Raw genomic sequence first — 23,717 nt, forward strand, 5'->3', positions numbered from 1 at the left:
AGGACGACTCGGAAGGTTGGGGTAATTGGCCAGATACAATTGGGAGAAAAAAGTAGAAAAACAAAAGAAGCGACAGCAAGGAAGAAGAGGCAGCAGCCATGTGAGCTTCTGTCACAGGGGACCAAGTAAGTCCCTCTTTTAAGTTGCCCACAGTTTTTTCTAAGTATGGTTAAACATAAAACGGGTCATTAAAGGAATAATTTAAGAAAATCTTCCAACATTGTTCACTTCCCAGGACTAGAGAAATGTATTTATTGAAAATCCGTTCAGCCTAAATTCAGGAAACCGAAAAGCGCTGCATGGGTGTTAACCAGACATATTTTGCGATGGCTTTACTCAGCAAACGCACTGCAAATAAAATCATCTCTCCGATTTTGTGTGGATTTGGAAGTCCCTTGTTGGCCCATTAAATAAGAGTGACTCATTTTGAAACATTTAATGTGCTTGTAGTCATACTGTATATTTTAGCGATCTGAAAAAGTCATTGCCCCTAAAAAAGAACTAAGATGCTTCTATAAATGTAGCGAATTCAAGGGGCAGCCAGGAATCCGCCTAAAGGGTCCGAGCCATTAGCCAACCAGCTAGCGAGTCTACATATCCATGGTCGTTACACTACCCCCCTCCTTTGGGAAGTGTGTCCCCGTGCTTCAGCATATCAGCTCATTCACGCCTCTGGGTGCATGTACTTCCGATAGCCTCACAGTCTCATCATCCCATTTCTGCCACCAATGTAGTGAATTCAGGGGGCAGCCGGGAATACGCCGCATCCCGGACGAGCCCCCAAAATGTTACCAGTCTCAAAAGGGAAGTGGTACCTGAGTAAACAAATGGAACATTCTACACATCTGCATGTGTTGGACTTCTATTTGTTTGCTCTGGTACCACTTCCCTTTTGAGGCCGGTATCATAAAAATGGCTGCATCGCATGCACAAGAGACTGTACCTACTGTAGTTAGGTGCAAATGTGAAATGTGAGTTTATAGGTCGAGGATTAGGCTCTCTAACTGGTGGGCCTTATGTATATCAATAGGACTAAATGAGTCACCACTAAAGCTCACAGGGTCTGACTAAGTAGTCCATATCATATATGGGACTTAATTAAAGCATTTTCTATGGCAGAATTGTTTCATAAGTACATCAGGGTGATGTCCTGACTTGAGGATGGCATGGGATTGATTTTGGCAGAGGCACCATTGATGGAAGCATTGCCTGACAAGCCTCACTAGCTTTCCAGGATTAGGTTCTCCATCCATGCAAAGCCGTGATTTTTTTCAGTGCAGAGTGAATAGTCAACTGTCCTCAAGTGGATTTAATTGTTTTCTAAAGTGGGAATCACCTGATGATCACAAACAGAGGGAAAATGGAAGGGACTGTGGAAAAATCCGGGTGAGGATGGGATTCTAGAGCAGTGTGGACACATGATCCCAGGGTTTGGGATTCTTCGCTGTGGCACCATATCTTTGCAGTAGACTATGTGCTCTTTTCTTTTTCCATTTTATTACCAAAACCCGCTAAAGCTTCATACTGTTTTGACCCCTTTTCTCCAAAATATCCATCATTCTCTGTCCTCCTCACCCTCCACATCCTCCACTTCTCTGCTCTTGGGTTTGTCTGTTCGGCCTTTATCGTCCTCTTCTCGCCAACCCGCTCTCTTGCTTTGAGCTGCAACTCCGTTCAGGTTGCCCAGGTAACCGTGTGGTTTCAAATGGCCGAATGGCTTTCCAAATGTAAGATGTGCTTATATATATGTGTGTGTGTGTGGGGGGGGGGATGGGTGTGGGTGGGTGTGCACACTCGATGGGGGGCGGCTTCTTTAGCCAGATGACATTTCCCCGATGTTCTTATCTTTTGTTGCAGAAGCAGCAATATCTCGAGGTGGACTTGACTCTGACACGGGGAGAAGATAGAGGATGTGGCTGAGCATGTGTGTGTTCTGCTGACCTAAAAATAAAACCTTTCAAACACACATCTAGACACAAAGGGGTCGCGGCATAGAGCAGTCATCCATCAACGCAATAATTACCCTGAAGAGATGGAATGCCTGCTGATATGTGAGTGGAGAAGGGTGCAGAGTTCTGTCGGCGTCTCTTGGCTGTAGCATCCCAATGAAAACATGTTGGGGAAGACTGTAGAGGAGAGGGTGAGCCATCCTCCTTATCCACTCTTACTACAGTCCAGTGTGTGGCAGCATGATGTGATTCCCGTGACAAAAAGAAACACGAGCCGTTCTTAGTGTGTCCCAAATATGACAAAAGCATTTTGGAGAAACGACTAAAAAGCGCTCCACTTCAGAGCTCCACTCACCAGCAGCCATGAAGCTCTGCATGGCACAGCACACATTCAGCCCGGACTCGCTGGAGCTCATGTAATTCATACACACTGGGAGAGCAGTCTGGCGACAGCAATGGCCAACACAGACCTTAACAAAAAGTGAGGCTTAGTACGGGGAGGAACGGCAGGGTTTTTGATGTTATTTAAGGAAAAGAAATATCACAAATGATGTGAACGCCATCTTTTGGGAATCACGTCGTAGCTATTATAGACAACCCTTTACCTCGTTACAGATAAATAATAAATAAATGTCTAAGTGTAACTGACTAATAACTGCTTTCTGTCTCTGTGTTGTATAGCTGAGGGAGACACCGCCACCCAAGTTGGAGATCTGTGGGGTTTATTTTTCTTCGAAGGAAAAAGAAAACAACACGGGCATCAGTCACGTATCTCATCCTCCTGCATCGCTCCATACAGCGCCGAGCAGACGTGCTCACTGGAAGCTGGGCTCAGAGGTGTCGCACCAGAACGCCGCCCCCAGGGAACAAAAGGTACGCGTTTAAAACCACTAGGTTGGAACCTATTTACAGGTAGGGGCTAATTTTTGGGAAAGTTCACAACAATTAAAAAACAGATTTCAGGGAAAATAAAGAAATAGAATAAAATCAGGGTTCCCACGCTTCCTGGAAAATAGCTGATCAATTTTCCAGTCATGGAAAACACATGGAAAATGGGAGAAAAACTAAAATATCATGGAAAATCTTGTGTTGTCCTGGAAAATTATTTCAACATTCTTCTATTTTCCTTTAGTTTAAGATTAACTACGAGGTGATCTATCGGCGCTCCCCAAAACGAATATTTCCTATATCTCGCACCTGCATTATTCTAGGATCAATTTGTCATAATTTCTAAGCATGTAAGAGATGATTTCATAGATAAGTTGTGTCTTTTACATCAGACTTCCACAGAGAGGAACGTATTAGTGTATGGCGCGATCCCTGTCTGTCATACCAGCCAGACCGTCACTGGAAATGTGCTGGAAAGTGATCTCTAGGAAAGAGTGGGAACCCTGAAAATAAGAAATTTGGCTCGGCTACATAAGCATGTGGCTTTTAACACGCTTATAAGAAGTTACAGCACACTCAAACACACACACACACACACACACACAAAGAAGATTAGAGCACAAAAATGGTCAATACAGATTCCTTGCAGACTCTGGTTGTACCCTGCTTCATTTTATTTTATTTTGTTCTATTGTTGGGGCGTTCAAGCTCTTTCTCAACATTTAATACACTACATTAGCATCTCCCCTACACTTATGCCCCTTTTCCACTGCATGGTACCGGCTCGACTCAACTCTACTCGCCTTTTTTGGTTTTCCATTGGGTAAAAGTTAGGGATAGTACCTGGTACCAGGTACTTTTTTTGGTACCACCTCCGTCGAGGTTCCAAGTGAGCTGAGCCCATACTAAAAGGTGACATGAAAATACCACATAAATAAAATAAGATATACATATAAATAAATGTATATTTATTTAAATATGAATAAAATCTTTAAAAAAAACTAGTCAGCACATCCACAGATGACCAGCGGGGCTTCGCCATGAGGGGATACTATCTGCCGCGGAAAACAACATCCCAACAAGTAAAGCGAGTACAGTCGAATAGACTTGAGTCGAGTCAAGCCAGTACCATGCAGTGGAAAAGGGGCATTGGTCCCAGACTGACATGCAGACAAGAACCATTCCCCCCACCATACACACACACACACACTTTCTGTCTCTCAAACTCACACACACACACCAAACACATCAGCCAGGCTCTCATGCATACATGAGTCCTGCCTCCTCTTGAGCACACACACACACACACACACACACACACACACACACACACCACCTACAACATACACTTTTCTTATCACAAAACACACAGGGCGTTTCACTCAATACACTCACATCTGCTGCTGCTCGTCCTCAATGCTGTGACTCCCATCTTGTGCAGTTCATTTTACCCATAATGCCGTAGCACGTGTGTGTGTGTGTGTGTGTGTGTGTGTGTGTGTGTGTGTGTGTGTGTGTGTGTGTGTGTGTGTGTGTGTGATGGGAGACAACATGTGTGATATGATGTCATACTGCACTGACAAAACAGATTTAACCACTTCCTCGTGTGATGGCACAGTGTGAAATATAAGAAAAGACAATTCGGAGGCACACAAAATAACTGTTCAGAGTCTATGACATTTGAAGGTAGGCGCATTTCAACATGTTACTAAATAAATCTAGGTGAAATGTAGCAGAATGTATTCAGATTGTTACGTTGGCTTTTTTTTTCAAACACTAATGCGTTAAATTTTAGTGGAATGCATGAAACAAAGGTGAATGCTGGGCTGCAGTGTGAATGAGCCTTCTAAATAACCCAGATTACAGGATTATCCTAAACAAAGGGCATTAGACTCTCTCCCTCTCTCTCTCTCCCTCTCCCTCTCTCCCTCTCTCTCTCTCTCTCTCTCCCTTTCTGCAGTTTAAAGGATGACGGTGGCAGCTGTAAAAAAACAAAGCATCAGGAGTCACTGCTCCCGTCCACCATGCGCCAGCGCTGCTCTTTTATTTCTAAAAGAATTCAGACCTCCGGATAAATAATCCTATCAACTGAGATGAGAGGAGAGGAGAGGAGAGGAGGTAAGACGAGAGGAGGTGAGGGAGGAGTGTGATGTGTCTGCAGGGCGCTGTCCAGTGTGCTGAACAGGGAGTGGCTTTCCAACCAACACCCCCCCCCCCCCCAGAGAAAGGCCCGTCAGTTTTTCCCAAAAGACCACCAACACGTCTTTTTTTTTAAAACACGTTTTAAAATCACATTTTGGATTTTAAAAAAAAAGAAAAAAAGGTAATGTTAAACGTTAACTGTAAGGACGGGTATTTGAATGCTGAATTTGCTCTGTCCTTGTTTATTTGGCCCCCGCACGTTGCCGGACGCACGTTTCTGCAGGCATTCATAAAGCGGAGCGGCGTTTTGCTGAATAAACGTATTGAGAGGAGCGAACAAAAGAGCCACCCGTTCCTCCTCTTCTCCGGCTCACACACTATGGCAGCACTATGAATATTAATGTCAACAGTAGCGCTTTGTGTGGTGGCCAGCGGCCGCAGGACGCTCCCAAACAATGACTGGTACAGTGGCCAGCCCTGCTTCCCCCCACAAGTCAAAAGAGCCTTGATGGGCCAAATTATAAAACACTAACACCAGAAATCACCCAGATCCTCATAATATTACACTCTGTTAGACAGAAACGATGCACTTTATTGGAGAAAAGTTGAGATGGTCTGTGACCTCTGAGGTAGACCTGCATCCTCACCTCTCTATCAGATTTGATTTCATGTCAACATTTACATGAAACGCTGTGATGGGCAACAGGAGGCCCACAAATCACTGCTTCCACAACAAGACGACAATGTGACTTCTCCCACTATTTATAGGAGTCTTGACTGGACCCCTGGAAAATGATACTGCCCTCCCCTTGATTATTACACTTCAGCTATGATGTTTATATCCTAAACGATCATCCTAAATTACGATGCTCTTATTTCATGCAATAGTCAATTTTGAACTAAATATCACACAAGGGTTGAAGCTGCTTTACAGTCCTGCTCTCTGCTGCCCTTGTCCTTGGATTGTGTAAGTGCCTCAGAAAGGTTATCTGACTCAACGGTTTTGTTTGCTTGGCACTGCGGTACAGACGTGCTCGTGGAGGACTGCGGACCATGTGGAAGCCAGTTAACGTCTATCTGGGCCTGCTGGGCCTCAGGCACTACTATCGCTAATACTATCACCAACACCACGATGGGTGAATTCGGTCATGTTCATCTACATTTAATATAAACTACTGGACTGATGCGAGATCTTTTTTCCTTTTGCAAATTTTTTTCCCTGTTGGCCGACCACCATTGCCCTGTCCTGTTCCCTTTGTATTCGTTAGCTGATTAATCAAATTAGCTTAACAGATTCTGATTCTGATTCTGAAATGTGTATTTAGCATTGATTTCAGAGGGGCCATACATACGTTTTTGCATTGCCTAAAAATCTCACTTGTGCACTTGCAAAATGGAAATAGGGATTCAACCTCTTACAAAGTGAGGAAATAAATAGATGTGTGAGGCTGAACGAGTTTCGTGGATATTCTGAGCCACATCAGAATTAAGGGGGTTTGGACTTGTAAAGGCAGCCGCACAAGGCTGAGGATGGATCTTAATAATTCCACATTGTCACATCATCTCATTTTCCTGCCATGCCCCGATCGCTGAATGCAGCCACGAGGTCTGCTCGTCTAAACTGTTCCACCTGCCGTGAAGCTACCGGAGAACCTCATCCGGACCTGAAGTCGGGAGGTCCAAACAGGAGCATGGTTTGTTCTGACGGAGGCTTCGAGGCCGACAGAGACACGCCCAATTCCCCCGCTATCTAATTTAGCACCGCTCACCTCCCTTCGTCCGACATCTTTCACATCCGTGCAACGACGATACCCGCGACAACAAACACAAGCCAACAAAAAAGTAAAGCTTTAAAATGGAGATGGACTACCTCCGTGCTAATCCGTCGTGGCCCGTGAAATTTCCAGCCCATTGACTTTGGTTGCATCGCAACGAGAAACCCTGAGGAATTTTGACTCGCTCATCTCAATCCAAACCAATGGATGCGTAATTTCTCCTCCTCCTTCCTCCCCCCACCTCCTCCCTCCCGGAGTGACTCGACCCTTTTTCTTTGCTCTCGGTAGGCCCAGGAGCCTCCGAGGCATCATGTTTTGTCTCCAGCATCCTTGCGCTGCACCAGGCACAGAAAGACAGAGCCCCCACCCCCCACCCCACCCCCCCCGCCCCACTCCCAACGCCTCTCATGCGGCCTCAACGCCCTTAATTCTGCCTTTCTGCAGAGCGCCGTCTAACCCTCGGTCCTGCCCGGCCTCTCGACACTGCGACATTTCCACGTCCGTACGGATACGGAGATGTGTGCCATGTCATCTAAAATGGCAGGAGGAAAGAAAGATTTTCTCCATCGCCGAGGGGGGAACACACGCTGTTGCGCAGCCGCATGGCGCATCTTTGAGAAAGGAGATCACTAATTGCCACTATCATCGTTAATCTCATCAAAATAACACACGACATCACGGTGGGTTAGACAAAAACGTATAATCCTTCATCCATTCAGTGCCGTCTGTGGCAAAGAGCAGCCTGGTTATCTGCCTCAGATGCGTGTGGTGCCATCCTGTAAATATGATCAGCTTCTATTAAAACAGTTTTACTGGAGTAGACGCCCATTAGAAAACAAAGGGGCTGAGATTTGGGGTTATGTATGAGGCACATGCTGCTCTAGGACCCCCCCCCCCGCCCTCGCCAACAGAAGAGAAATAGAGGCATACGTACAGTGACCATTCTTGACGTACAATGAAAGAGATCTAGGTCCTCCTTTTGCACTGATGCTGAAGCCGCAGATGGAGTCTGTACGAGCCCGGCCGCCTCTGTACGAGATGTCTTTTCTCTGCTCTGTCTGGAGTCGCCGTGTCCAAACGGAAAGGAAGAAAGAAAAAAAAAGGAAAAAAAAATACAGTCTCGGCCTTAAGGGGTCTCAGCCCGTCGAGATTGTATAGGTGGTCCTCCACAAGGTGAAAATGAGAAGAAAAGGGTGGGTTTTTTTCTTCAGGGCGGATGATGGAGGAGAGTGTTCTCTCCGCGCGGCGTGGGCGACGGCTCAGATAAAAAAAACCCGAAGCGGTGCTCCTCGGCAGGGTGTGTCCAGGGGAGGGTGTTCTGGTTCTGCTGCCGTTGTGTTTTTCCCTTTTTTCTATGTGTGTGTGTGTGTATGTATGTGTGTGTGTGAGTGAATCCCTGCTCCTCTCTCAGGCTCCTTCTGTGCCTCTGCTGCAATGTTCTTCTTTTATGCATCCTCCTGGCTGGCCGAGCGCGCCGCTGATTGGCTAATTGTGCAGGGAGGGTACTACACGGCAGCCATTGCGATGCGCTCCTCTGCCATTATCCCCTTCAGGAGAGATCAACCCCCCCCCCCCCACCATCACCACCACCACCACCCCCACCCTCACTCCCTCCCTCTCTCCCTCCTCCTTCTCCTCTTCTCCCTCCTCCATCTCTTTCCACTCCCCTCCTCCATCTCTGCTCTTCCTTTTCTTCCTGCCTCCCTCCCCCCCCCCACACACACACACACATGCAGAGCTGAGTGAATAGGGCTCCACCTGCACTCTCAGAACAGATGGGTGCAGCAGAAGACAGCAGCCTTCTCTCTCTCTCTCTCTCTCTCTCTCTCTCTCTCTCTCTCTCTCGCTCGCTCTCTCTCTCTCTCTCTCTCTCTCTCTCTCTCTCTCTCTCTCCCCTTCCCTACACACTTTCTACTTGTTTCACCTCGCCATGGCCATTTCCCTCCTTATCCCTCCTCTCCTCCTTTTTGAGAACCTCTGTCCAAGGTTTGAGTCTTTGTGTTGTAAAATCGAGTGTGTGTGTGTGTGTGTGTGTGTGTGTGTGTGTGTGTGTGTGTGTGTGTGTGTGTGTGGGAAAAGAAATGTGGACGGGAGACAACGTGGTAAATGTGTATGCTATAAACAAAGCAGGAAATCAGCAAAGCAGACTAATGAGCTGAATGAGTGGATGGACTTCCTCACCTTCCTATTGGTCGGACCACCTCGCGCGCCGGGCAGATGGCCGACCATAGGGTCAGGTGCACACACGGGAATATCAAATGAGTCGGAGTCACAATTAATTCATGTCTATTAAGCTTCCAGTGGAAGAAACACACCATTTCCCCTCCATCTCAGCTCCGGTGAGGGCAACATGAGCGATGTCTCAGTGTTTTTTCTGGGGAGGAGGCATGGCCGGCGGTGGGTTTCGTGGTACTTTATGATATCTAAGTCACCTCCTCCTCCTATAAGGAGTCGTCCTCCCCTGTTTTCCCACCTCCCAGCATCTCCCTCCCGTCTCTCGGGCTGCTTGGTTTGAGTGCTCGCTGAGACGGGCTGTTTGGTCTCATCTATAATGCATCCCCTGCCCCGGGACATCATGTGTGACAAATGACCTATTTCTGTGCAGACCCCCACAGGGCCCTGACCCGGGGGGGGCGTGCACGCAAGTGTGCCTAAATCAGTGCGTGTTTTGTTTATTTCTGTGTGTGTTTTTTGCACATGTGTGTGTGTGTGTGTGTGTGTGAGTGAGTCTATATCGGGGGGTTGCGTGAGGAAAACGAGATGGTGAAGAGCAGTTGTGCTTCGCACGGAAGGGAAGGCTTGTGTGTGGTGCGAATGTGAGAATGTGAGCTTCCACCTGACAAATCAATGGCATCCCCCTCTCTCTCTCCCCCCCATTAGCTCTCCCTGGATGACCTTCAGGAGTCCTCAGATATCGCCAGCGAGCAGGGAGGATGGCGGTGGCATCATCCGACGAGGTAGCGAGCGAGCCGCATTGTGTCCACGGTACAGAGGAATGCCGGTGTGTGTACACAAGAGGTTCTGTATGGCTCGATAACATTTCTCGGTGCCCTACCCCACCCATCCAACCTTCCTCCTCTCACTCTTCCTCCTCTTCCTCCTCCTTTTCAGTCATCCTTTTCCTGTATACGTCTCTTTCGGCTGTCTGTCATTGTCCTGCAGCTCTCTTGCAGTCAGCTTGTGAGTGGGGGTCCTGTCCGATACTTTACATAATTGCCTTACATAAGTAGCTAGCTGGGCTTCGGAGCTCGCATGATATTAGCCGAGATGAATATTGCATGAGGAAAGCACTCGTTAAGCGTTAATAAGAGGATAGAGATGGAGCCCCACTGTCAGTCTGCCTTAGCCCCGCCCCCGATGGTGATGGAGCCCCACTGTCAGTCTGCCTTAGCCCCGCCCCCGATAGAGATGGAACCCTACTGTCAGTCAGCCTTAGCCCCGCCCCCGATGGTGATGGAACCCTACTGTCAGTCTGCCTTAGCCCCGCCTCCTCTGCTCCATCAGGCGCTGACTTCACTCAGCCTGATGTGTTTGAGTCTGTTTGGAGACAGATGTGTGTATGTGTGTTGTTGCAGGTGTGTGTGTGTTTCTTGTTGCAGGTGTGTGTGTGTGTATGGGTGTCTGAAGGAGAGCGCCATTCAGTCATTAGGTGCTTGTGTTTTTTTCTGCTTTGATTGTCAAACAAAAGCGGCTCTTGTGACACAAAAGCGAGCGGGTCCATCAACTGACTGGAGCCCCACTTGCGGTTCACACTTAGTGTGAATAAATAGGCTTAATTGTGGCCCCTGATTAGAGCCGTGGTTGGTAGCTCGGCAGCTGAATCCTCCCTGTGGGTAAGAGGGCATCTGAAGCACCTACTGCACACGGCTGAATCAAAGGATCAAGCATTGCTGGTGCTTAAAAAGCCTTTTTGTTATTCTACTGATTATTTGCCCGTTGTTCGGGTTGGTTCACTCGCGGTGATTAGGAGGGATGCTGCAACAGCTATTCTGCTACTCCAGAAAGCCTGCAGCTTCCTTTTGTTTGGGCCTTCATGGGTTGGTTTCTCATGTTTCCACGGCGCATCATGGAATGCCACCCGCTGCTGGCTGGCTGCTTCCTCACTTCATGACAAACATGTGGTTCGTGACTTGTAAGTTCAGCACATGCTGAGGATGCTGGTGGTAAGGGCTGCTGACTGTCCACTTGTCATAAGAAACATTACCAGTAGAGTGAAAACGCAATGGCTGTCCAAAAAAAGGACTTTTGGTTATGTATTGCAAATTTAGTTTGTATGGAATAGGGATGACAGATGCCGAGTGGCTGTTGAGCTGAGACAAGGCTACACTGAGTATTTGTATCAGGGATTTTACCCACGACTAAAATCTGATAGCCAAAGCCATGAGAAACATGTCACGAATAAAAGCAAAATGACTTACTGTATTTTTTTAATTTTTACTTTTTACTTTTTTTATTTTTACTGTATATATATGTATGTAAAACGACTTACTGTATTTTTTATTTTTACTTTTTACTTTTTTGTATTTTTTGTATTTTTACTTTATGTATGTGTGTATGTATATACTATGTATCTATGTATGTAAAATGATTTACTGTATTTTTTATTTTTAAAGGTTTTTTTTTTTATTCTTATATTTTTTCTGTATGTATGTATATAAAATGACTTACTGTATTTTTTTTATTTTTACTTTTTTACATTTTTTTGTATTTTTATTGTATGTAAAATGACTTCCTGTATTTTTTTAATTTCACTTTTTAATTTTTGTATTTTTTTCTGTATGTACGTAAAATGACCTACTATAGTTTCTTGTTTTTACTTTTTTTATTGATTTTTCTTTTCTTTTTACATTTTTGCTGTATGTATGTATGTAAAATGAATTACTGTATTTTTTTTTATTTTTTTTACTGTATGTATATAAGATGACTTACAGTATTGTTTTTACTTTTATTAAATTTGTTATTGTTGTATGTTCACTGTATGTAAAATGGCTTACTGTATTTTCTTATTTTTACTTTTTTATTGATTTTTTTAATTTTCATATTTGTACTGTATCAGGAATCAGGAACAATTTATTTGTAATTTCATATTATCTACTATGTACACAAAGGAAACGAAATTCCATTTCCTCCAGCCCACAGCAGTGCAACACAAAAACACATATCCAAATACCTCCAAAAACAACACCACCAAAAACATACACAAACAGAGAGAACAAAACAAAAAGTATGTATGTATGTAAAATGACCTACTGTATTTTTTTACTTTTACTTTTTTACATTTTTATTTTGTATTTTTACTGTAGGTATGTATGTAAAATGATTTACTGTATTTTTGTATTTTTACCTGTTTTAACTTTTGTATTTTTACAGTATGTTATGTAAAAGGATTTACTGTATTTTTTTATTTTTACTTTAATACCTTTTTAATTTTTACAGTCGGTATGTATGTGAAATGATTTGCTGTATTTTTTATTTTTACTTTAATAACTTTAATTTTTAATTTTTACAGTAGGTATGTATGTAAAATGATTTGCTGTATTTTTTATTTTCACTTTAATAACTTTAATTTTTAATTTTTACAGTAGGTATGTATGTGAAATGATTTACTGTATTTTTTATTTTTGCCCATTGAACACAAAGTGATTGTCTAAATCTGCACTGTTCAGTAAAAGCAGTGGCTCAGATCAGTACTTGGTATTGGCCGATTTAAAAAACAAAACAAAAAACAAGGCACAAATATGAATACTGTATCACTCTACACATTAACATTGTGTAGCTTGATATATGATCAGATGCGTCCCTGTTATTTGTGAATAGTTGAACGACTAGCCGAGCAGATGAAGCTGAAGGGTAAGATGTGGACAGGGGTAGACCTCAGGTGTGACCACACAGCCCCCTACCCACCATCCCTACCAGCTCCACCCCAACATGCCACCCGGCATGAAGGACTCACAGTACTGATCTGAAGCCAGGGCCGGTGAAGGGGTTTTGTAAAAACGCTGTACTTTTTGGAATCAGGACTCAAATATTTACTTTCAACTCGGAGACCTGAAGAGATGAAACTGTTGCCCCATGTAACGAGATGAAACTGTTGCCCCGTGTAACCAGATGAAACTGTTGCCCCGTGTAACGAGATGAAACTGTTGCCCCATGTAACGAGATGAAACTGTTGCCCCGTGTAACCAGATGAAACTGTTGCCTTGTGTGAGCGCTTCACTGTCAGAGGCACCTATGACCTGTTTTAGGGTCCAGAGTCACCAGCTGATAAAGGAGATCAGGAGGAGTCTCCGTGGACTATGGTGTTTGTGGATGACATCGTAATCTGTAGTGAGAGTAGGGAGCAGGTGGAGGAGAGCCTGGAGAGGTGGAGGAGAGCCTGGAGAGGTGGAGGTATGCACTGGCGAGAAGAGGAATGACAGTCAGTCGGAGCAAGACGGAATACCTATGTGTGAATGAGAGGGAGGCCGGTGGAATGGTGAGGATGAGAGGAGTGGAGGTGACGAAGGTGGATGAGTTTAAACACTTGGGGTCAGCTGTCCACAGTGACGGGGTCGGGGGGCATGTAGTGGGTTAGATTTGGGGAGGCGGGGTTGTGAGGTTAGCCGGACAGGTTTCATATGACATTCGGGGCTTTTTTTTTTGTGTTGTATTTTGAAAACGGCATGTAATTTGGATAGTGGTTGCCATGGCTACCGGTTTATAGTATCTCCCTACGATCAAACGCTGTGTTGAGGCATTTCTGATGTCTAAGTGTGAGGACAGGAAGTGTGGGGGTTTGAAATGTGACGTGGGTCGGGACCTGATGGGCCCCCACATGCACCATGGTGACCCCGCCGTGTTGCAGAGGGCAGTGGAAGGGGCAGCGGTGCAGCCACAGAGCACATGGATGTGGTAGGATGTGTTACTGTGTGTTACATAGCAACACAACTTCACACACACACACACACACACACACACACACACACGCAGGTCTTTTGTAGAAAACCACATGTCCATCCTGTTCTGCACCACATCTCCTACACCCACCTGACTACACCTCACCACATCTCCTACACCCACCTGACTACACCTCACCACATCTCCTACACCCACCTGACTACACCTCACCACATCTCCTACACCTGACTACACCTCACCACATCTACACCTAACTACACCTCACCACATCTCCTACACCCACCTGACTACACCTCACCACATCTCCTACACCCACCTGACTACACCTCACCACATCTCCTACACCCACCTGACTATACCTCACCACATCTCCTACACCCACCTGACTACACCTCACCACATCTCCTACACCTGAATACACCTCACCACATCTCCTACACCCACCTGACTACACCTCACCACATCTCCTACACCTGAATACACCTCACCACATCTCCTACGCCCACCTCACTACACCTCACCACATCTACACCTAACTACACCTCACCACATCTCCTACACCTGACTACACCTCACCACATCTCCTACGCCCACCTCACTATCTGCAGCGCCTGTTGCCACTGCCCCGTGTGTGTGGGTGTGCGTGTGTGTGTGAGAGAGAGTGTGTGTGTGCGTGTGTGTGCGTGAGTGTGTGTTTGTGTGTGCGTGAGTGTGTGTGCGTGTGTGCGTGAGTATGTGTGTGTTTGTGAGTGAGTGTGTGCGTGAGTGTGCGTGTGTGTGCGTGAGTATGTGTGTGTTTGTGAGTGTGTGCCTGAGTGACTGTGCGTGAGTTTGCGTGAGTGTGGGTGTGTGTGTGTGCGCGTGAGTATGTGTGTGTTTGTAAGTGTGTGTGTGCGAGTGTGCGTGAGTGTGAGTGTGTGAGTGTGTGTGTGCGAGTGTGCGTGAGAGTGTGTGTGCGAGTGTGCGTGAGTGTGTGTGCGAGTGTGCGTGAGTGTGTGTGCGAGTGTGCATGCGCACGAGTATGTGTGTTTGTGAGTGTGTGTGTGAGTGTGTGTGTGAGTGTGTGTGTGAGTGTGTGTGCGAGTGTGCATGCGCACGAGTATGTGTGTTTGTGAGTGTGTGTGTGAGTGTGTGTGTGAGTGTGTGTGTGCGTGCGAGTGTGCGAGTGTGCGTGCGTGTGAGTGTGTGTGTGAATGTGCGTGCGTGCGAGAGTGTGCGTGCGTGTGTGTGAGTTGTGTGTGCGTGAGTGTGTGCCTGAGTGTGTGTGTGCGTGAGTGTGTGAGTGTGTGTGCGTCAGTGTGTGCCTGAGTGTGTGTGTGCGTGAGTGTGTGAGTGTGTGTGCGTCAGTGTGCGTGAGTGTGTGTGTGTGTGTGTGCGTGAGTGTGCGTGAGTGTGAGTGTATGTGTGAGTGAGTGACAGTATGACAGTGAGTGGGGGAGGGCAGCAGAACAGGCCTGGGGTCTGGTTGTTTAGGGGTCTCCTCGGTGGAGCCGGGCTCTTGGCAGCGACAGGGGGGCTTGTGGCAGAGACGGGGGGGCTCTTGGCAGCGACAGGGGGGCTCGTGGCAGAGACGGGGGGGCTCATGGCAGAGACGGGGGGCTCGTGGCAGAGACGGGGGGGCTCATGGCAGAGACGGGGGCAGTCATGGCTTTTAGGAGAGGATCCAAAATGAAATTAGCCTCGTTTCATAATGACATTTGTTGATCATGGCCACTGGCCTAATTCAACTCTGCATGTATTATTCTGCTTTTTTTTGGGCTCCCTCTTGGGATTTTTCCCTTCTCTCCATTTTTCCTTCTCTCTCTCTCTCTCTCTCTCTCTCTCTCTCTCTCTCTCTCTCTCTCTCTCTCTCTCTCTCTACCTCTGCCTCTCTCCAATCGTATCTCCATCTTTCTCTTCAACCCTCTCCTGTTTTCTCTATTCCTCTCTCCTCTGTTTTCTCTATTCCTCACTCTCTCTCCTCTGTTTTCTCTATTCCTCACTCTCTCTCTCTCCTATTTTCCCTATTCCTCACTCTCTCTCCTCTGTTTTCTCTATTCCTCACTCTCTCTCTCTCCTATTTTCTCTATTCCTCACTCTCTCTCTCTCCTGTTTTCTCTATTCCTCACTCTCTCTCTCCTATTTTCTCTATTCCTCACTCTCTCTCTCCTGTTTTCTCTATTCTTCTCTCTCTCTCCTGTTTTCTCTATTCCTCTCTCTCCTGTTTTCTCTATTCCTCACTCTCTCTCTCCTATTTTCTCTATTCTTCTCTCTCTCCTCTGTTTTCTCTATTCCTCACTCTCTCACTCCTGTTTTCTCTATTCTTCTCTCTCTCTCCTGTTTTCTCTATTCCTCTCTCTCCTCTGTTTTCTCTATTCCTCTCTCTCCTCTGTTTTCTCTACCCCCCCCCCCTCTCTCGCTCTCTGTTTTCTCTACCCCCCACCCCCACCCCCGTCTGTCTGGATGGCTTGTGTTTGGGCTAATATTAGAGTAGACAGGCTGGTGGGAGGAAGTCTCTGAAGTAGACACTTCTTGTCATCTTTTTACTTATTGATCATCTTCTGCTTTCCAAGCGTGTGTTTGCGTCTCGCTGTGTGCGGGTGCGTGCGGGTGTGTGCGGGTGCGTGTCGTCGGGTGTAGTTAAGTGTTCATGTGGTCTTGTGTTCATTAGTTTCCGGGTAGGATGAATCCCACATTAATTGTGAATGTGGACTCGCAGCATTTCCACGCGTCCCGCTGCGTCTGAGGCAGCATCCGGGGGGGGGGGTTGCTGCATGCCCAAAGCTCTTAAGACCGTCCCTCCTCCTTCTGTCTGACACTAACGCCCCATTCCACTACACGGTACCGACTCGGCTCGACTGGACTCGGCTCGGTTCCGTGTCGCTTTCCATTACCGTAATCCACGGCGTGGACTGTCGTCTCTCCCATTTCCCCCCCCAATTTTAAAACGTGCTTTTAAGATAACTCCGCTTCCGCAATTAAACACGCGAGAGCCCGTGCGCGCACTGATGACGCAGAGGCGCGTTTCTATGACCAGTCAGAGGTCTGCAGCGACTGATATGGTTTTTTCTTGGAACCTCGACAAAGGTGGTACCACAAGATGGGCAACGGTTTACCAAAATGCCGGTACTTCCCAGTAATGGAAAATGAAAAGAGGGCGAGCCGAGTCGAGCCAGTACCACAGGTAGTGGGAAAGGGGCCACAGCACAGGTCAGCTGGTCGTTGACGGGGTACGTCATCCAGTAAGTCGGCACTTAGCCCGGTTTATAATTTCTTCCTCCCTGCGCCGCTTCTCTACACTTGGCTTTAATGACCTCTGTAATCCCTCTGTACCCCTTTCAGGGTTGTGACTTGCCCCGTTGTTCTACTGAACCGTTCGCTCATGTTTTCTCAAAATGGCGGCGAACGTCTTATTTTTCCCGCCAAACTAAACGTCAACGGACACGAGCCCAGGGTTAAGGGTTTGCGAATTTCTAGCAGTAGCCCCTCCTATAGCCGTGACGTCACTTCCGATGTCCGGTCCAGCGATTTTTTACGGTGCCAGTTTTTGTTTTTTGTTTTGGCACCGGCACCAGTCTGTTTTCGGCGCAATAGCGCGGAACCGGCTCTAGATGAGGCACCAGGGCGGCGGAAGAGAGCCACGGAGGACGATGACGAACCTCAGGGGGCGAACTCGTCAGTCGCGGGGCAGCTCCGACTTCTAATAGATGGTAAGTTGTGTTGAACACGTGCCCTGCCTCAGCCCGGTATGCCCACGCTGCACGTTCATGTGGACTTGGTTCCGCCGCTGGAGAAGATACGACAAGTGGATCACCCAGATGGATAACACGGGGCGGTCCACACGCAATACGAGAACGCTTCCCAGAGACGCTCTGCTCCGAGCCATTCCACTCTCGTGTGGTCCCCCTCCATCTTCCTCCTCTCCGCTTTCCATCTCCGTTCACCCCCCGCCTCCCTCCATCTATCTCACACCCCCCTCCTCCTCCACCCATCTAGCTCATCCCCACCCCCCACCCCGTTTCAGTAATAGGAGACTTGAAATCAATAGCACATTAGCCTGGCCGGAAACTCCATCAGAATTAAATATGAATGACTGAGATTGGAGCTCTACCTGCCACTTGGGGTGGGTGGGGGTGGGGATGCACGACGACCCGGGGGGTGGGGGTGGGGGGTTCTTTCCGGTAAACAGTGGAGCCGTGTCGCGCCGCTCTGCCCTCGGCCCTCTGACGCCACCGGCTCGTTTTGTGCAGATCTGCGTGCGGCGTCACAGACTCTGACGGGTCGTCGCAGGCCGTCCGTCGTCTCGTGCCTCGGTGGCGCGCGCCGGCCGCTCAAGACGACGTGTGATTCGACAGAGCGAACGGGAAGGCCTACGTCACAAAGACGCGACAGCTCAGCGGGCGAGAAGAATCGCACGGCCGGCCACACCCGCCCTCCTCCCAACACGAGGCTGCCCCATTTGAATATGAAAGAGCTCGCGCTGGTTATTAGCAAATTGCATCTTGCTTTTTTTCCCCCCCGGATATTTTCCCAGAATACATTGCGTGCTCCAGATGTAACGAGGCTTTTGGGCGTCACTGTGCTGTTTATCCATGCACGGTTCTGCACTGAGCCCTCTTCCGGTTTCGCTAACTGCTTCATTATTATTTTTAACATATTTTATTTATTTGTTTTTTATCACGTACCTTTGTTTTTTACACTGTCAGAGTTTCAGTACAGGGGAGAGTCAGAACATAAAAAGTAATAATTATAATCTAAATATAATGCAATGCAAAAAAGAGAAAAATAAAGGGAATAAAATAAAATAAATAAACAAAGAAGGAAAGGTTGACACGAAAATAAACTTGTGGGGTTGATGATCATTAACTGCTTCATGAACTGCTCCACTGTGTGACGTGTAGCCATTCTGCTTGCAGTATCCCATCTTGTGGCCCTGAAGGAAAGTAGGGAAAGTGAGGCAGGACACCAACTTGGACAGTAAGACGTGGAGAGCACCGGGAGGCGGTGGAGGCTGGGGCACCAGTAAAACGTGGAGAGCACCGGGAGGCGGTGGAGGCTGGGGCACCAGTAAGACGTGGAGAGCACCGGGAGGCGGTGGAGGCTGGGGCACCAGTAAGCCGTGGAGAGCACCGGGAGGCGGTGGAGGCTGGCGCACCAGTAAGACGTGGAGAGCACCGGGAGGCGGTGGAGGCTGGAGCACTAGTAAGCCAATACACGTGGGTGATATGGAGGTAGATATATTCACCAGCTATATTTCATCCCGTCCCGGATGAAGCGGTTTGTGACAGATGGAGCGATATTGTTCCCCCCGTACAGCCCCACGAGCGCGGCACCTCCTGCTCCCCCTCCCCGACAGATGTAGGAGGAGGGCCACAATGCACTTCTCTTTCTTTCAATTGATTTGGGTGCTTGAACCCTCGGGGACTGCAGGGCGATGATGGGATGGGGGGTTGAGGGAGGTGTGGTCGGAGGTAATGTTGATGAAAGAGGGTTTAGTTACTTCCTGTAGCACAGAACATACAGCCATCGGGGGAGTGTAGAGTAATCCACTCATAAGCACGCTGCACGCATACATCTGCATACATCCATCACTAAGGCTTGTGTGCAGTGTGCTGAAGGGGGCTGACGTAGTTCTGCAGGTGTGGGTCGGTGAGTGGCAGCGGAGCATCCGTGCGTGTAACGGTGGCAAAGAGGGAAGTATGGCCGCTCCCGTCAGATCCCATCCTCTCCAGCCTTGTCAGTAGACTGAACCACCTCCACCACCCGCGAAGACATGCAAAACTTGTAGTAATCTCAAGGGTTCACGTGCAAGTATGGAAAATCATTTAAACTCCCAGGTGTGAAAAGGTGTGGAAATTACCAGAGAAAATAGTACGGAGAGAAATACTTTTTCCCAGTTTTGAGTTCAAATCAGGTTTTCTTTTTTTAAAAGCTGTTAGTGTCACCATAGAAGTGGCGATGGGTGGGTATGCGTGGCCTGGTGAGGTGGTCTTCCTTTACTCTGACATGCGTCCATATAGTCTAATGCTTTGATAGCACGTCAACATGATCCCTAACCAAGTTCCATAAACCTGGAAGTTGAATAACACGGAGAGCAAGGGCTGGAAAAGGTCTGGAATCTTAAAAGGACGCTTTGGATTTGTGCAGCGTGTCTGCAGTGGGACTCCTTGTGGTTTGCTCGTGCGTACCGTGCAAAAGAGGTGGAGATTTGTGGAGTAATTAAGCAGATCTGCAATGAATCGGCGTTGACGGCTCTCAGGCCCCGACCCTTTAGTCTGCAGGATGAACTACATCAGGAGGGCCCGGCGCTGGGCCTCGGGTCGGCCCGCGGGTGGAGGAGGTTAAAGCTGAGCCTCTCCTGGAAGACGCCAACGTGTGGATGGTCAGAGGGCCATCAGCAGGAGAGCGTCCGCCTGGAGGCCTTGTCCACGGCCCACGGCACCGCCATGAGATGGAGCCCAAGTGTGCTCGGGCGTCAGTGATCGTTGTTGTCGACGCAGCTCATCCCGCCGTCCTGGTCTGCCTGCAGCCGAGTCACAGAGAAACCGCGACTTCCCGTTGGTTTGTTACCTTCAAAACTTCGACTTCGTATTAAACCACCAACAAAACCCCCTCGAGCGCCTTTCCTTCTTAACATAGAACGACCGGGATTTCACCCCTCCCTAAAACGACCACAGGCAGTCAAAATGACCGCCACGCTTTTTAAACTCTATACTGTGTCAAGATAAATACCCAGGTGAGATATTAATGCATTACATATGTTAGTATGCCTGTTATGAAACTAACTGACACCAAAATGAACAGTTTAACAGCTATAAATCTATTTCTAAACAATCTAAACTTCAGAGACACATGGTGGAACCTGAATAGCAAAATTGAAAAGGTGAAAATATTACCTGAGAAACAAACCGGAAAACACATATTGCAAATCTAACAAACGTAACAAGGCCTATAACACGTGACATGTAAACAAAGAACTGCAAATAAATATTGAAACAGTCCCAAACAACGACCGGGAATGAAAGACTACCAGAACGACCATGGGCGGTCAAAATGACTGCCGCGCTTTTTAAACTCTATATTCTGTCAAGATAAATACCCAGTTGAGATATTAATGCATTACACATGTTAGTATGGCTGTTATTAAACTAACTGACACCAAATTAACATTTTAACAGCTTTAATACTATTTTTCAAACAATTTAAAATGGCCGCTGTCCAACGCCTGTAAACACTGCAGCGCCTCGGTGGTAGGCATGGTGCGTCTGTAACCAGACATGTGGACAATAATCAAACATCAAGTTTAGACTGTTTCTCTCCACTGGAGGGCGCTAGTGTGTTTCTAGGGCAGAGCAACGAACTTCACGAAGGAAGTGACGCGACCAACACGCGTCATAAATAGTCAGATGACGCGCACGATGACGTGCAAATTACGAGCGGTCATGCTCATGGTCGTTTTAGGTGGCTCTTATAACTTTTTTGTGTGCGATTGATCTAAAACTGATTTTAATGCAAATATATGCAATTTTAGGTGCATTCACAGAGCGGCAGGTCTGTATCTTCTTTCTTTTTTTTAAGATATTAAACTTTGAAAATCCAAAACCGTCATGGCCGCCCTCTAGAGCGAGTATCGCTTCTGGAATGTGACGACTGAAACAGGACACTAGGGGCGGGGCTAAACATGGGGTGGGCTGTGATTTGACTGGACGCTGCAACACATTTGATGATATTATTGGTTGGAATTTTGCTCACCCGCCTGCTAGCAGTCGATGATGCAGTCACACACACACACACACAAAAACTTGTCCGTTTTAGAGGAAGTAAAGCTGGTTATGTTTTGATGTAAAATAACTTTAATTGTTGGGATTTGTTTTTGGTGTAACTTGTTGAACAGCTGCATAATATGAATGGGGGGAAATGAGCTTACAAGGTTAAAAAAAAGTACATTTTCATTTCAGGTTGTCTTTAACGCCTGGTTTGTGCTTGTGCCGGACGTTTCATATGCCAAAGACACTGTGGGTTTATTTTTCCTCGAGCGTGTTCTTGATTTTTTTTCTTTCTTTTTTTTTGACCCGGTGTTTTCAAAGTCTTTCTCGCTGGCAGAGCAGAGGCCACAGAGCAGGCTGCAGTGAGAAAAGTGGCTAATGATTTTAATCGGACCCCCCGGCAGGGCAGGACAGAGGTGGGGTGTGGGGAGGTTGTGGGGGGAGGGCTTTGGGCACAGGCGCGTGGCGGACGAGCAGGTGGATGACGGGCAGCTGAGGAGTGGGCTTTTGAGGGAGGAGGACGGGGGAGGGAGAAAGGGAGGAGGAGGGCCTCCATTTTGGAGGACTCTTGGGGTCGAGAGAAACCCTGAAAAAAAAAAAAAAGAAACCCCATCTGGAAGTGAGGTGGGGGCTCTGGTGTGAAAGAGATCTAGTGGGTGGTGTCTGGCACTCTCTCTTTTGTTCTTCGGTTACACAGCAGTGATGGTCATGGTGTGTGTGTGTGTGTGTGTGTGCGCTTGTGTGTTGGGGGGTTACTCTTGCTGTGGGGGCAGGGCACTCAGACAATAGTGCTGATCTAGGAACTGAAAGCCTTCGATGAACAACGAGGCGAGGAAGAGAAGGCTTTACCGTAGCCGGCTATTTTTACAATGCGAGGTTGCAAGGACACTGCAATGTCATAGCAGACACCCACCCACTCAACCAGAACCCCTCAGAGTAAACCACACTGACGCTTATCACAAAGCTGTGATCTTCTTTTTATTTTTTCAGATGAGTCTGATAGGACTGCCTGGGATTTGTACATGCATGAAGGCTCTCGGAGAGGACAGCAGAGTAAATCAGAAACCACGGTTCTTGTCCACTGAAAAGCATTGTATTGAAATACTTCCACGTTAACCACGTCAGGCAGACTCAGTCTGTAAAACAAGATGAGGGGCATCCTCTTTGTCAGCTATAAGATGCTTTTTAGTGACTCATGTACATCTCTTTGCTGTACAGTCAGAGGCGGTAGTGTAGCAGCGGTGGAGCGATCCAGAAGAAGAGAGAGAGAAAGCAGCAGTGGCAGCTATCCAGAAGAAAAGAGAGCAGCAGCAGTGGAGCTATCCAGAAGAAGAGAGAGAGAGCAGCAGTGGCAGCTATCCAGAAGAAAAGAGAGAGAGAGCAGGATTGGAGCTATCCAGAAGACGAGAGAGAGAGCAGCAGTGGAGCCATCCAGAAGAAGAGAGAGAAAGAAAGAGAGCAGCAGTGGCGCTATACAGAAGAGGAGAGAGAGCAGCAGTGGCACTATCCAGAAGAAGAGAGAGCAACAGTGGAGCTGTACAGAAGAAGAGAGAGAGAGAGAGAGCAACCGTGGAGCTGTACAGAAGAAGAGAGAGAGAGAGAGAGCAGCAGTGGCACTATCCAGAAGAAGAGAGAGCAACAGTGGCGCTGTCCAGAAGAAGAGAGAGAGAGAGAGCAGCAGTGGCACTATCCAGAAGAAGAGAGAGAGAGAGAGAGAGAGAGAGAGAGAGAGAGAGAGAGCAGCAGTGGAGCTGTCCAGAAGAAGAGCGAGAGCTTCATCTATCTCCATATAAATTGTCTGTAGGCCAACGTGAGTTGCTCCATACATTAACATAAACACGCATCCCTTAGACGTCTGGCCTTCCTCGGCTACAGCCCCTGCCTTCGCCACATGGGTTAATCCCCCCCCCCCCCGTCTCTATTTCTCATCATTCCTTTGCGGTACTCGCCGCTGCTCAGCCATCTTTGCAGAAGCTGGCCGGCGTACCTGCACCCGTCCTGCAGGGAGCTGAGCCAAGGAGGTGGAGGGCTGGATGTGCTCCATATGGGCCTGTTTGGTTTCTGGATAGATGGAGGGCATGGGCGAGGGAGCGGTGGTGGTGGTTAGGGGGGCTGACATTATCATCAAGTGGCAGGTTTTTGTTTGTTAGGCATGGTGGGTGTAAGTGAAGGTTGCAGTACTCACGCATGGACTTGGTCTAGAGTCTGCATTTTGAAGGTTTTGTTCTTATCTTGGACTTCACAGTACAACACTTCACTTTACAGCTTTTGTTTTTAAAATGAATACCGGAATTCCCCAGATGAGATCAATAAAGCGCATC

At 47.5% G+C, this 23,717-nt stretch overlaps 1 protein-coding gene across 1 annotated transcript in view; it reads right to left on the reverse strand.

Moving 5' to 3' along the window:
• The window catches only part of elavl3 (ELAV like neuron-specific RNA binding protein 3), a 32,778-nt gene extending 9,263 nt beyond the window's left edge, over positions 1–23,515 (reverse strand). The window contains exons 1-3 of the mRNA XM_056287588.1: positions 23,384–23,515; positions 19,046–19,133; positions 18,518–18,829 (exon numbers count right to left, since the gene is read on the reverse strand). Of these exons, the coding sequence (XP_056143563.1) occupies positions 18,518–18,829; positions 19,046–19,133; positions 23,384–23,515 (532 nt within the window). The remainder of the gene's footprint in view (positions 1–18,517; positions 18,830–19,045; positions 19,134–23,383) is intronic.
• Between the last annotated feature and the right edge of the window lie 202 nt (positions 23,516–23,717).

This window comes from Lampris incognitus, chromosome 10, assembly GCF_029633865.1.
Source record: "Lampris incognitus isolate fLamInc1 chromosome 10, fLamInc1.hap2, whole genome shotgun sequence".
Classification (NCBI taxonomy): domain Eukaryota; kingdom Metazoa; phylum Chordata; class Actinopteri; order Lampriformes; family Lampridae; genus Lampris; species Lampris incognitus.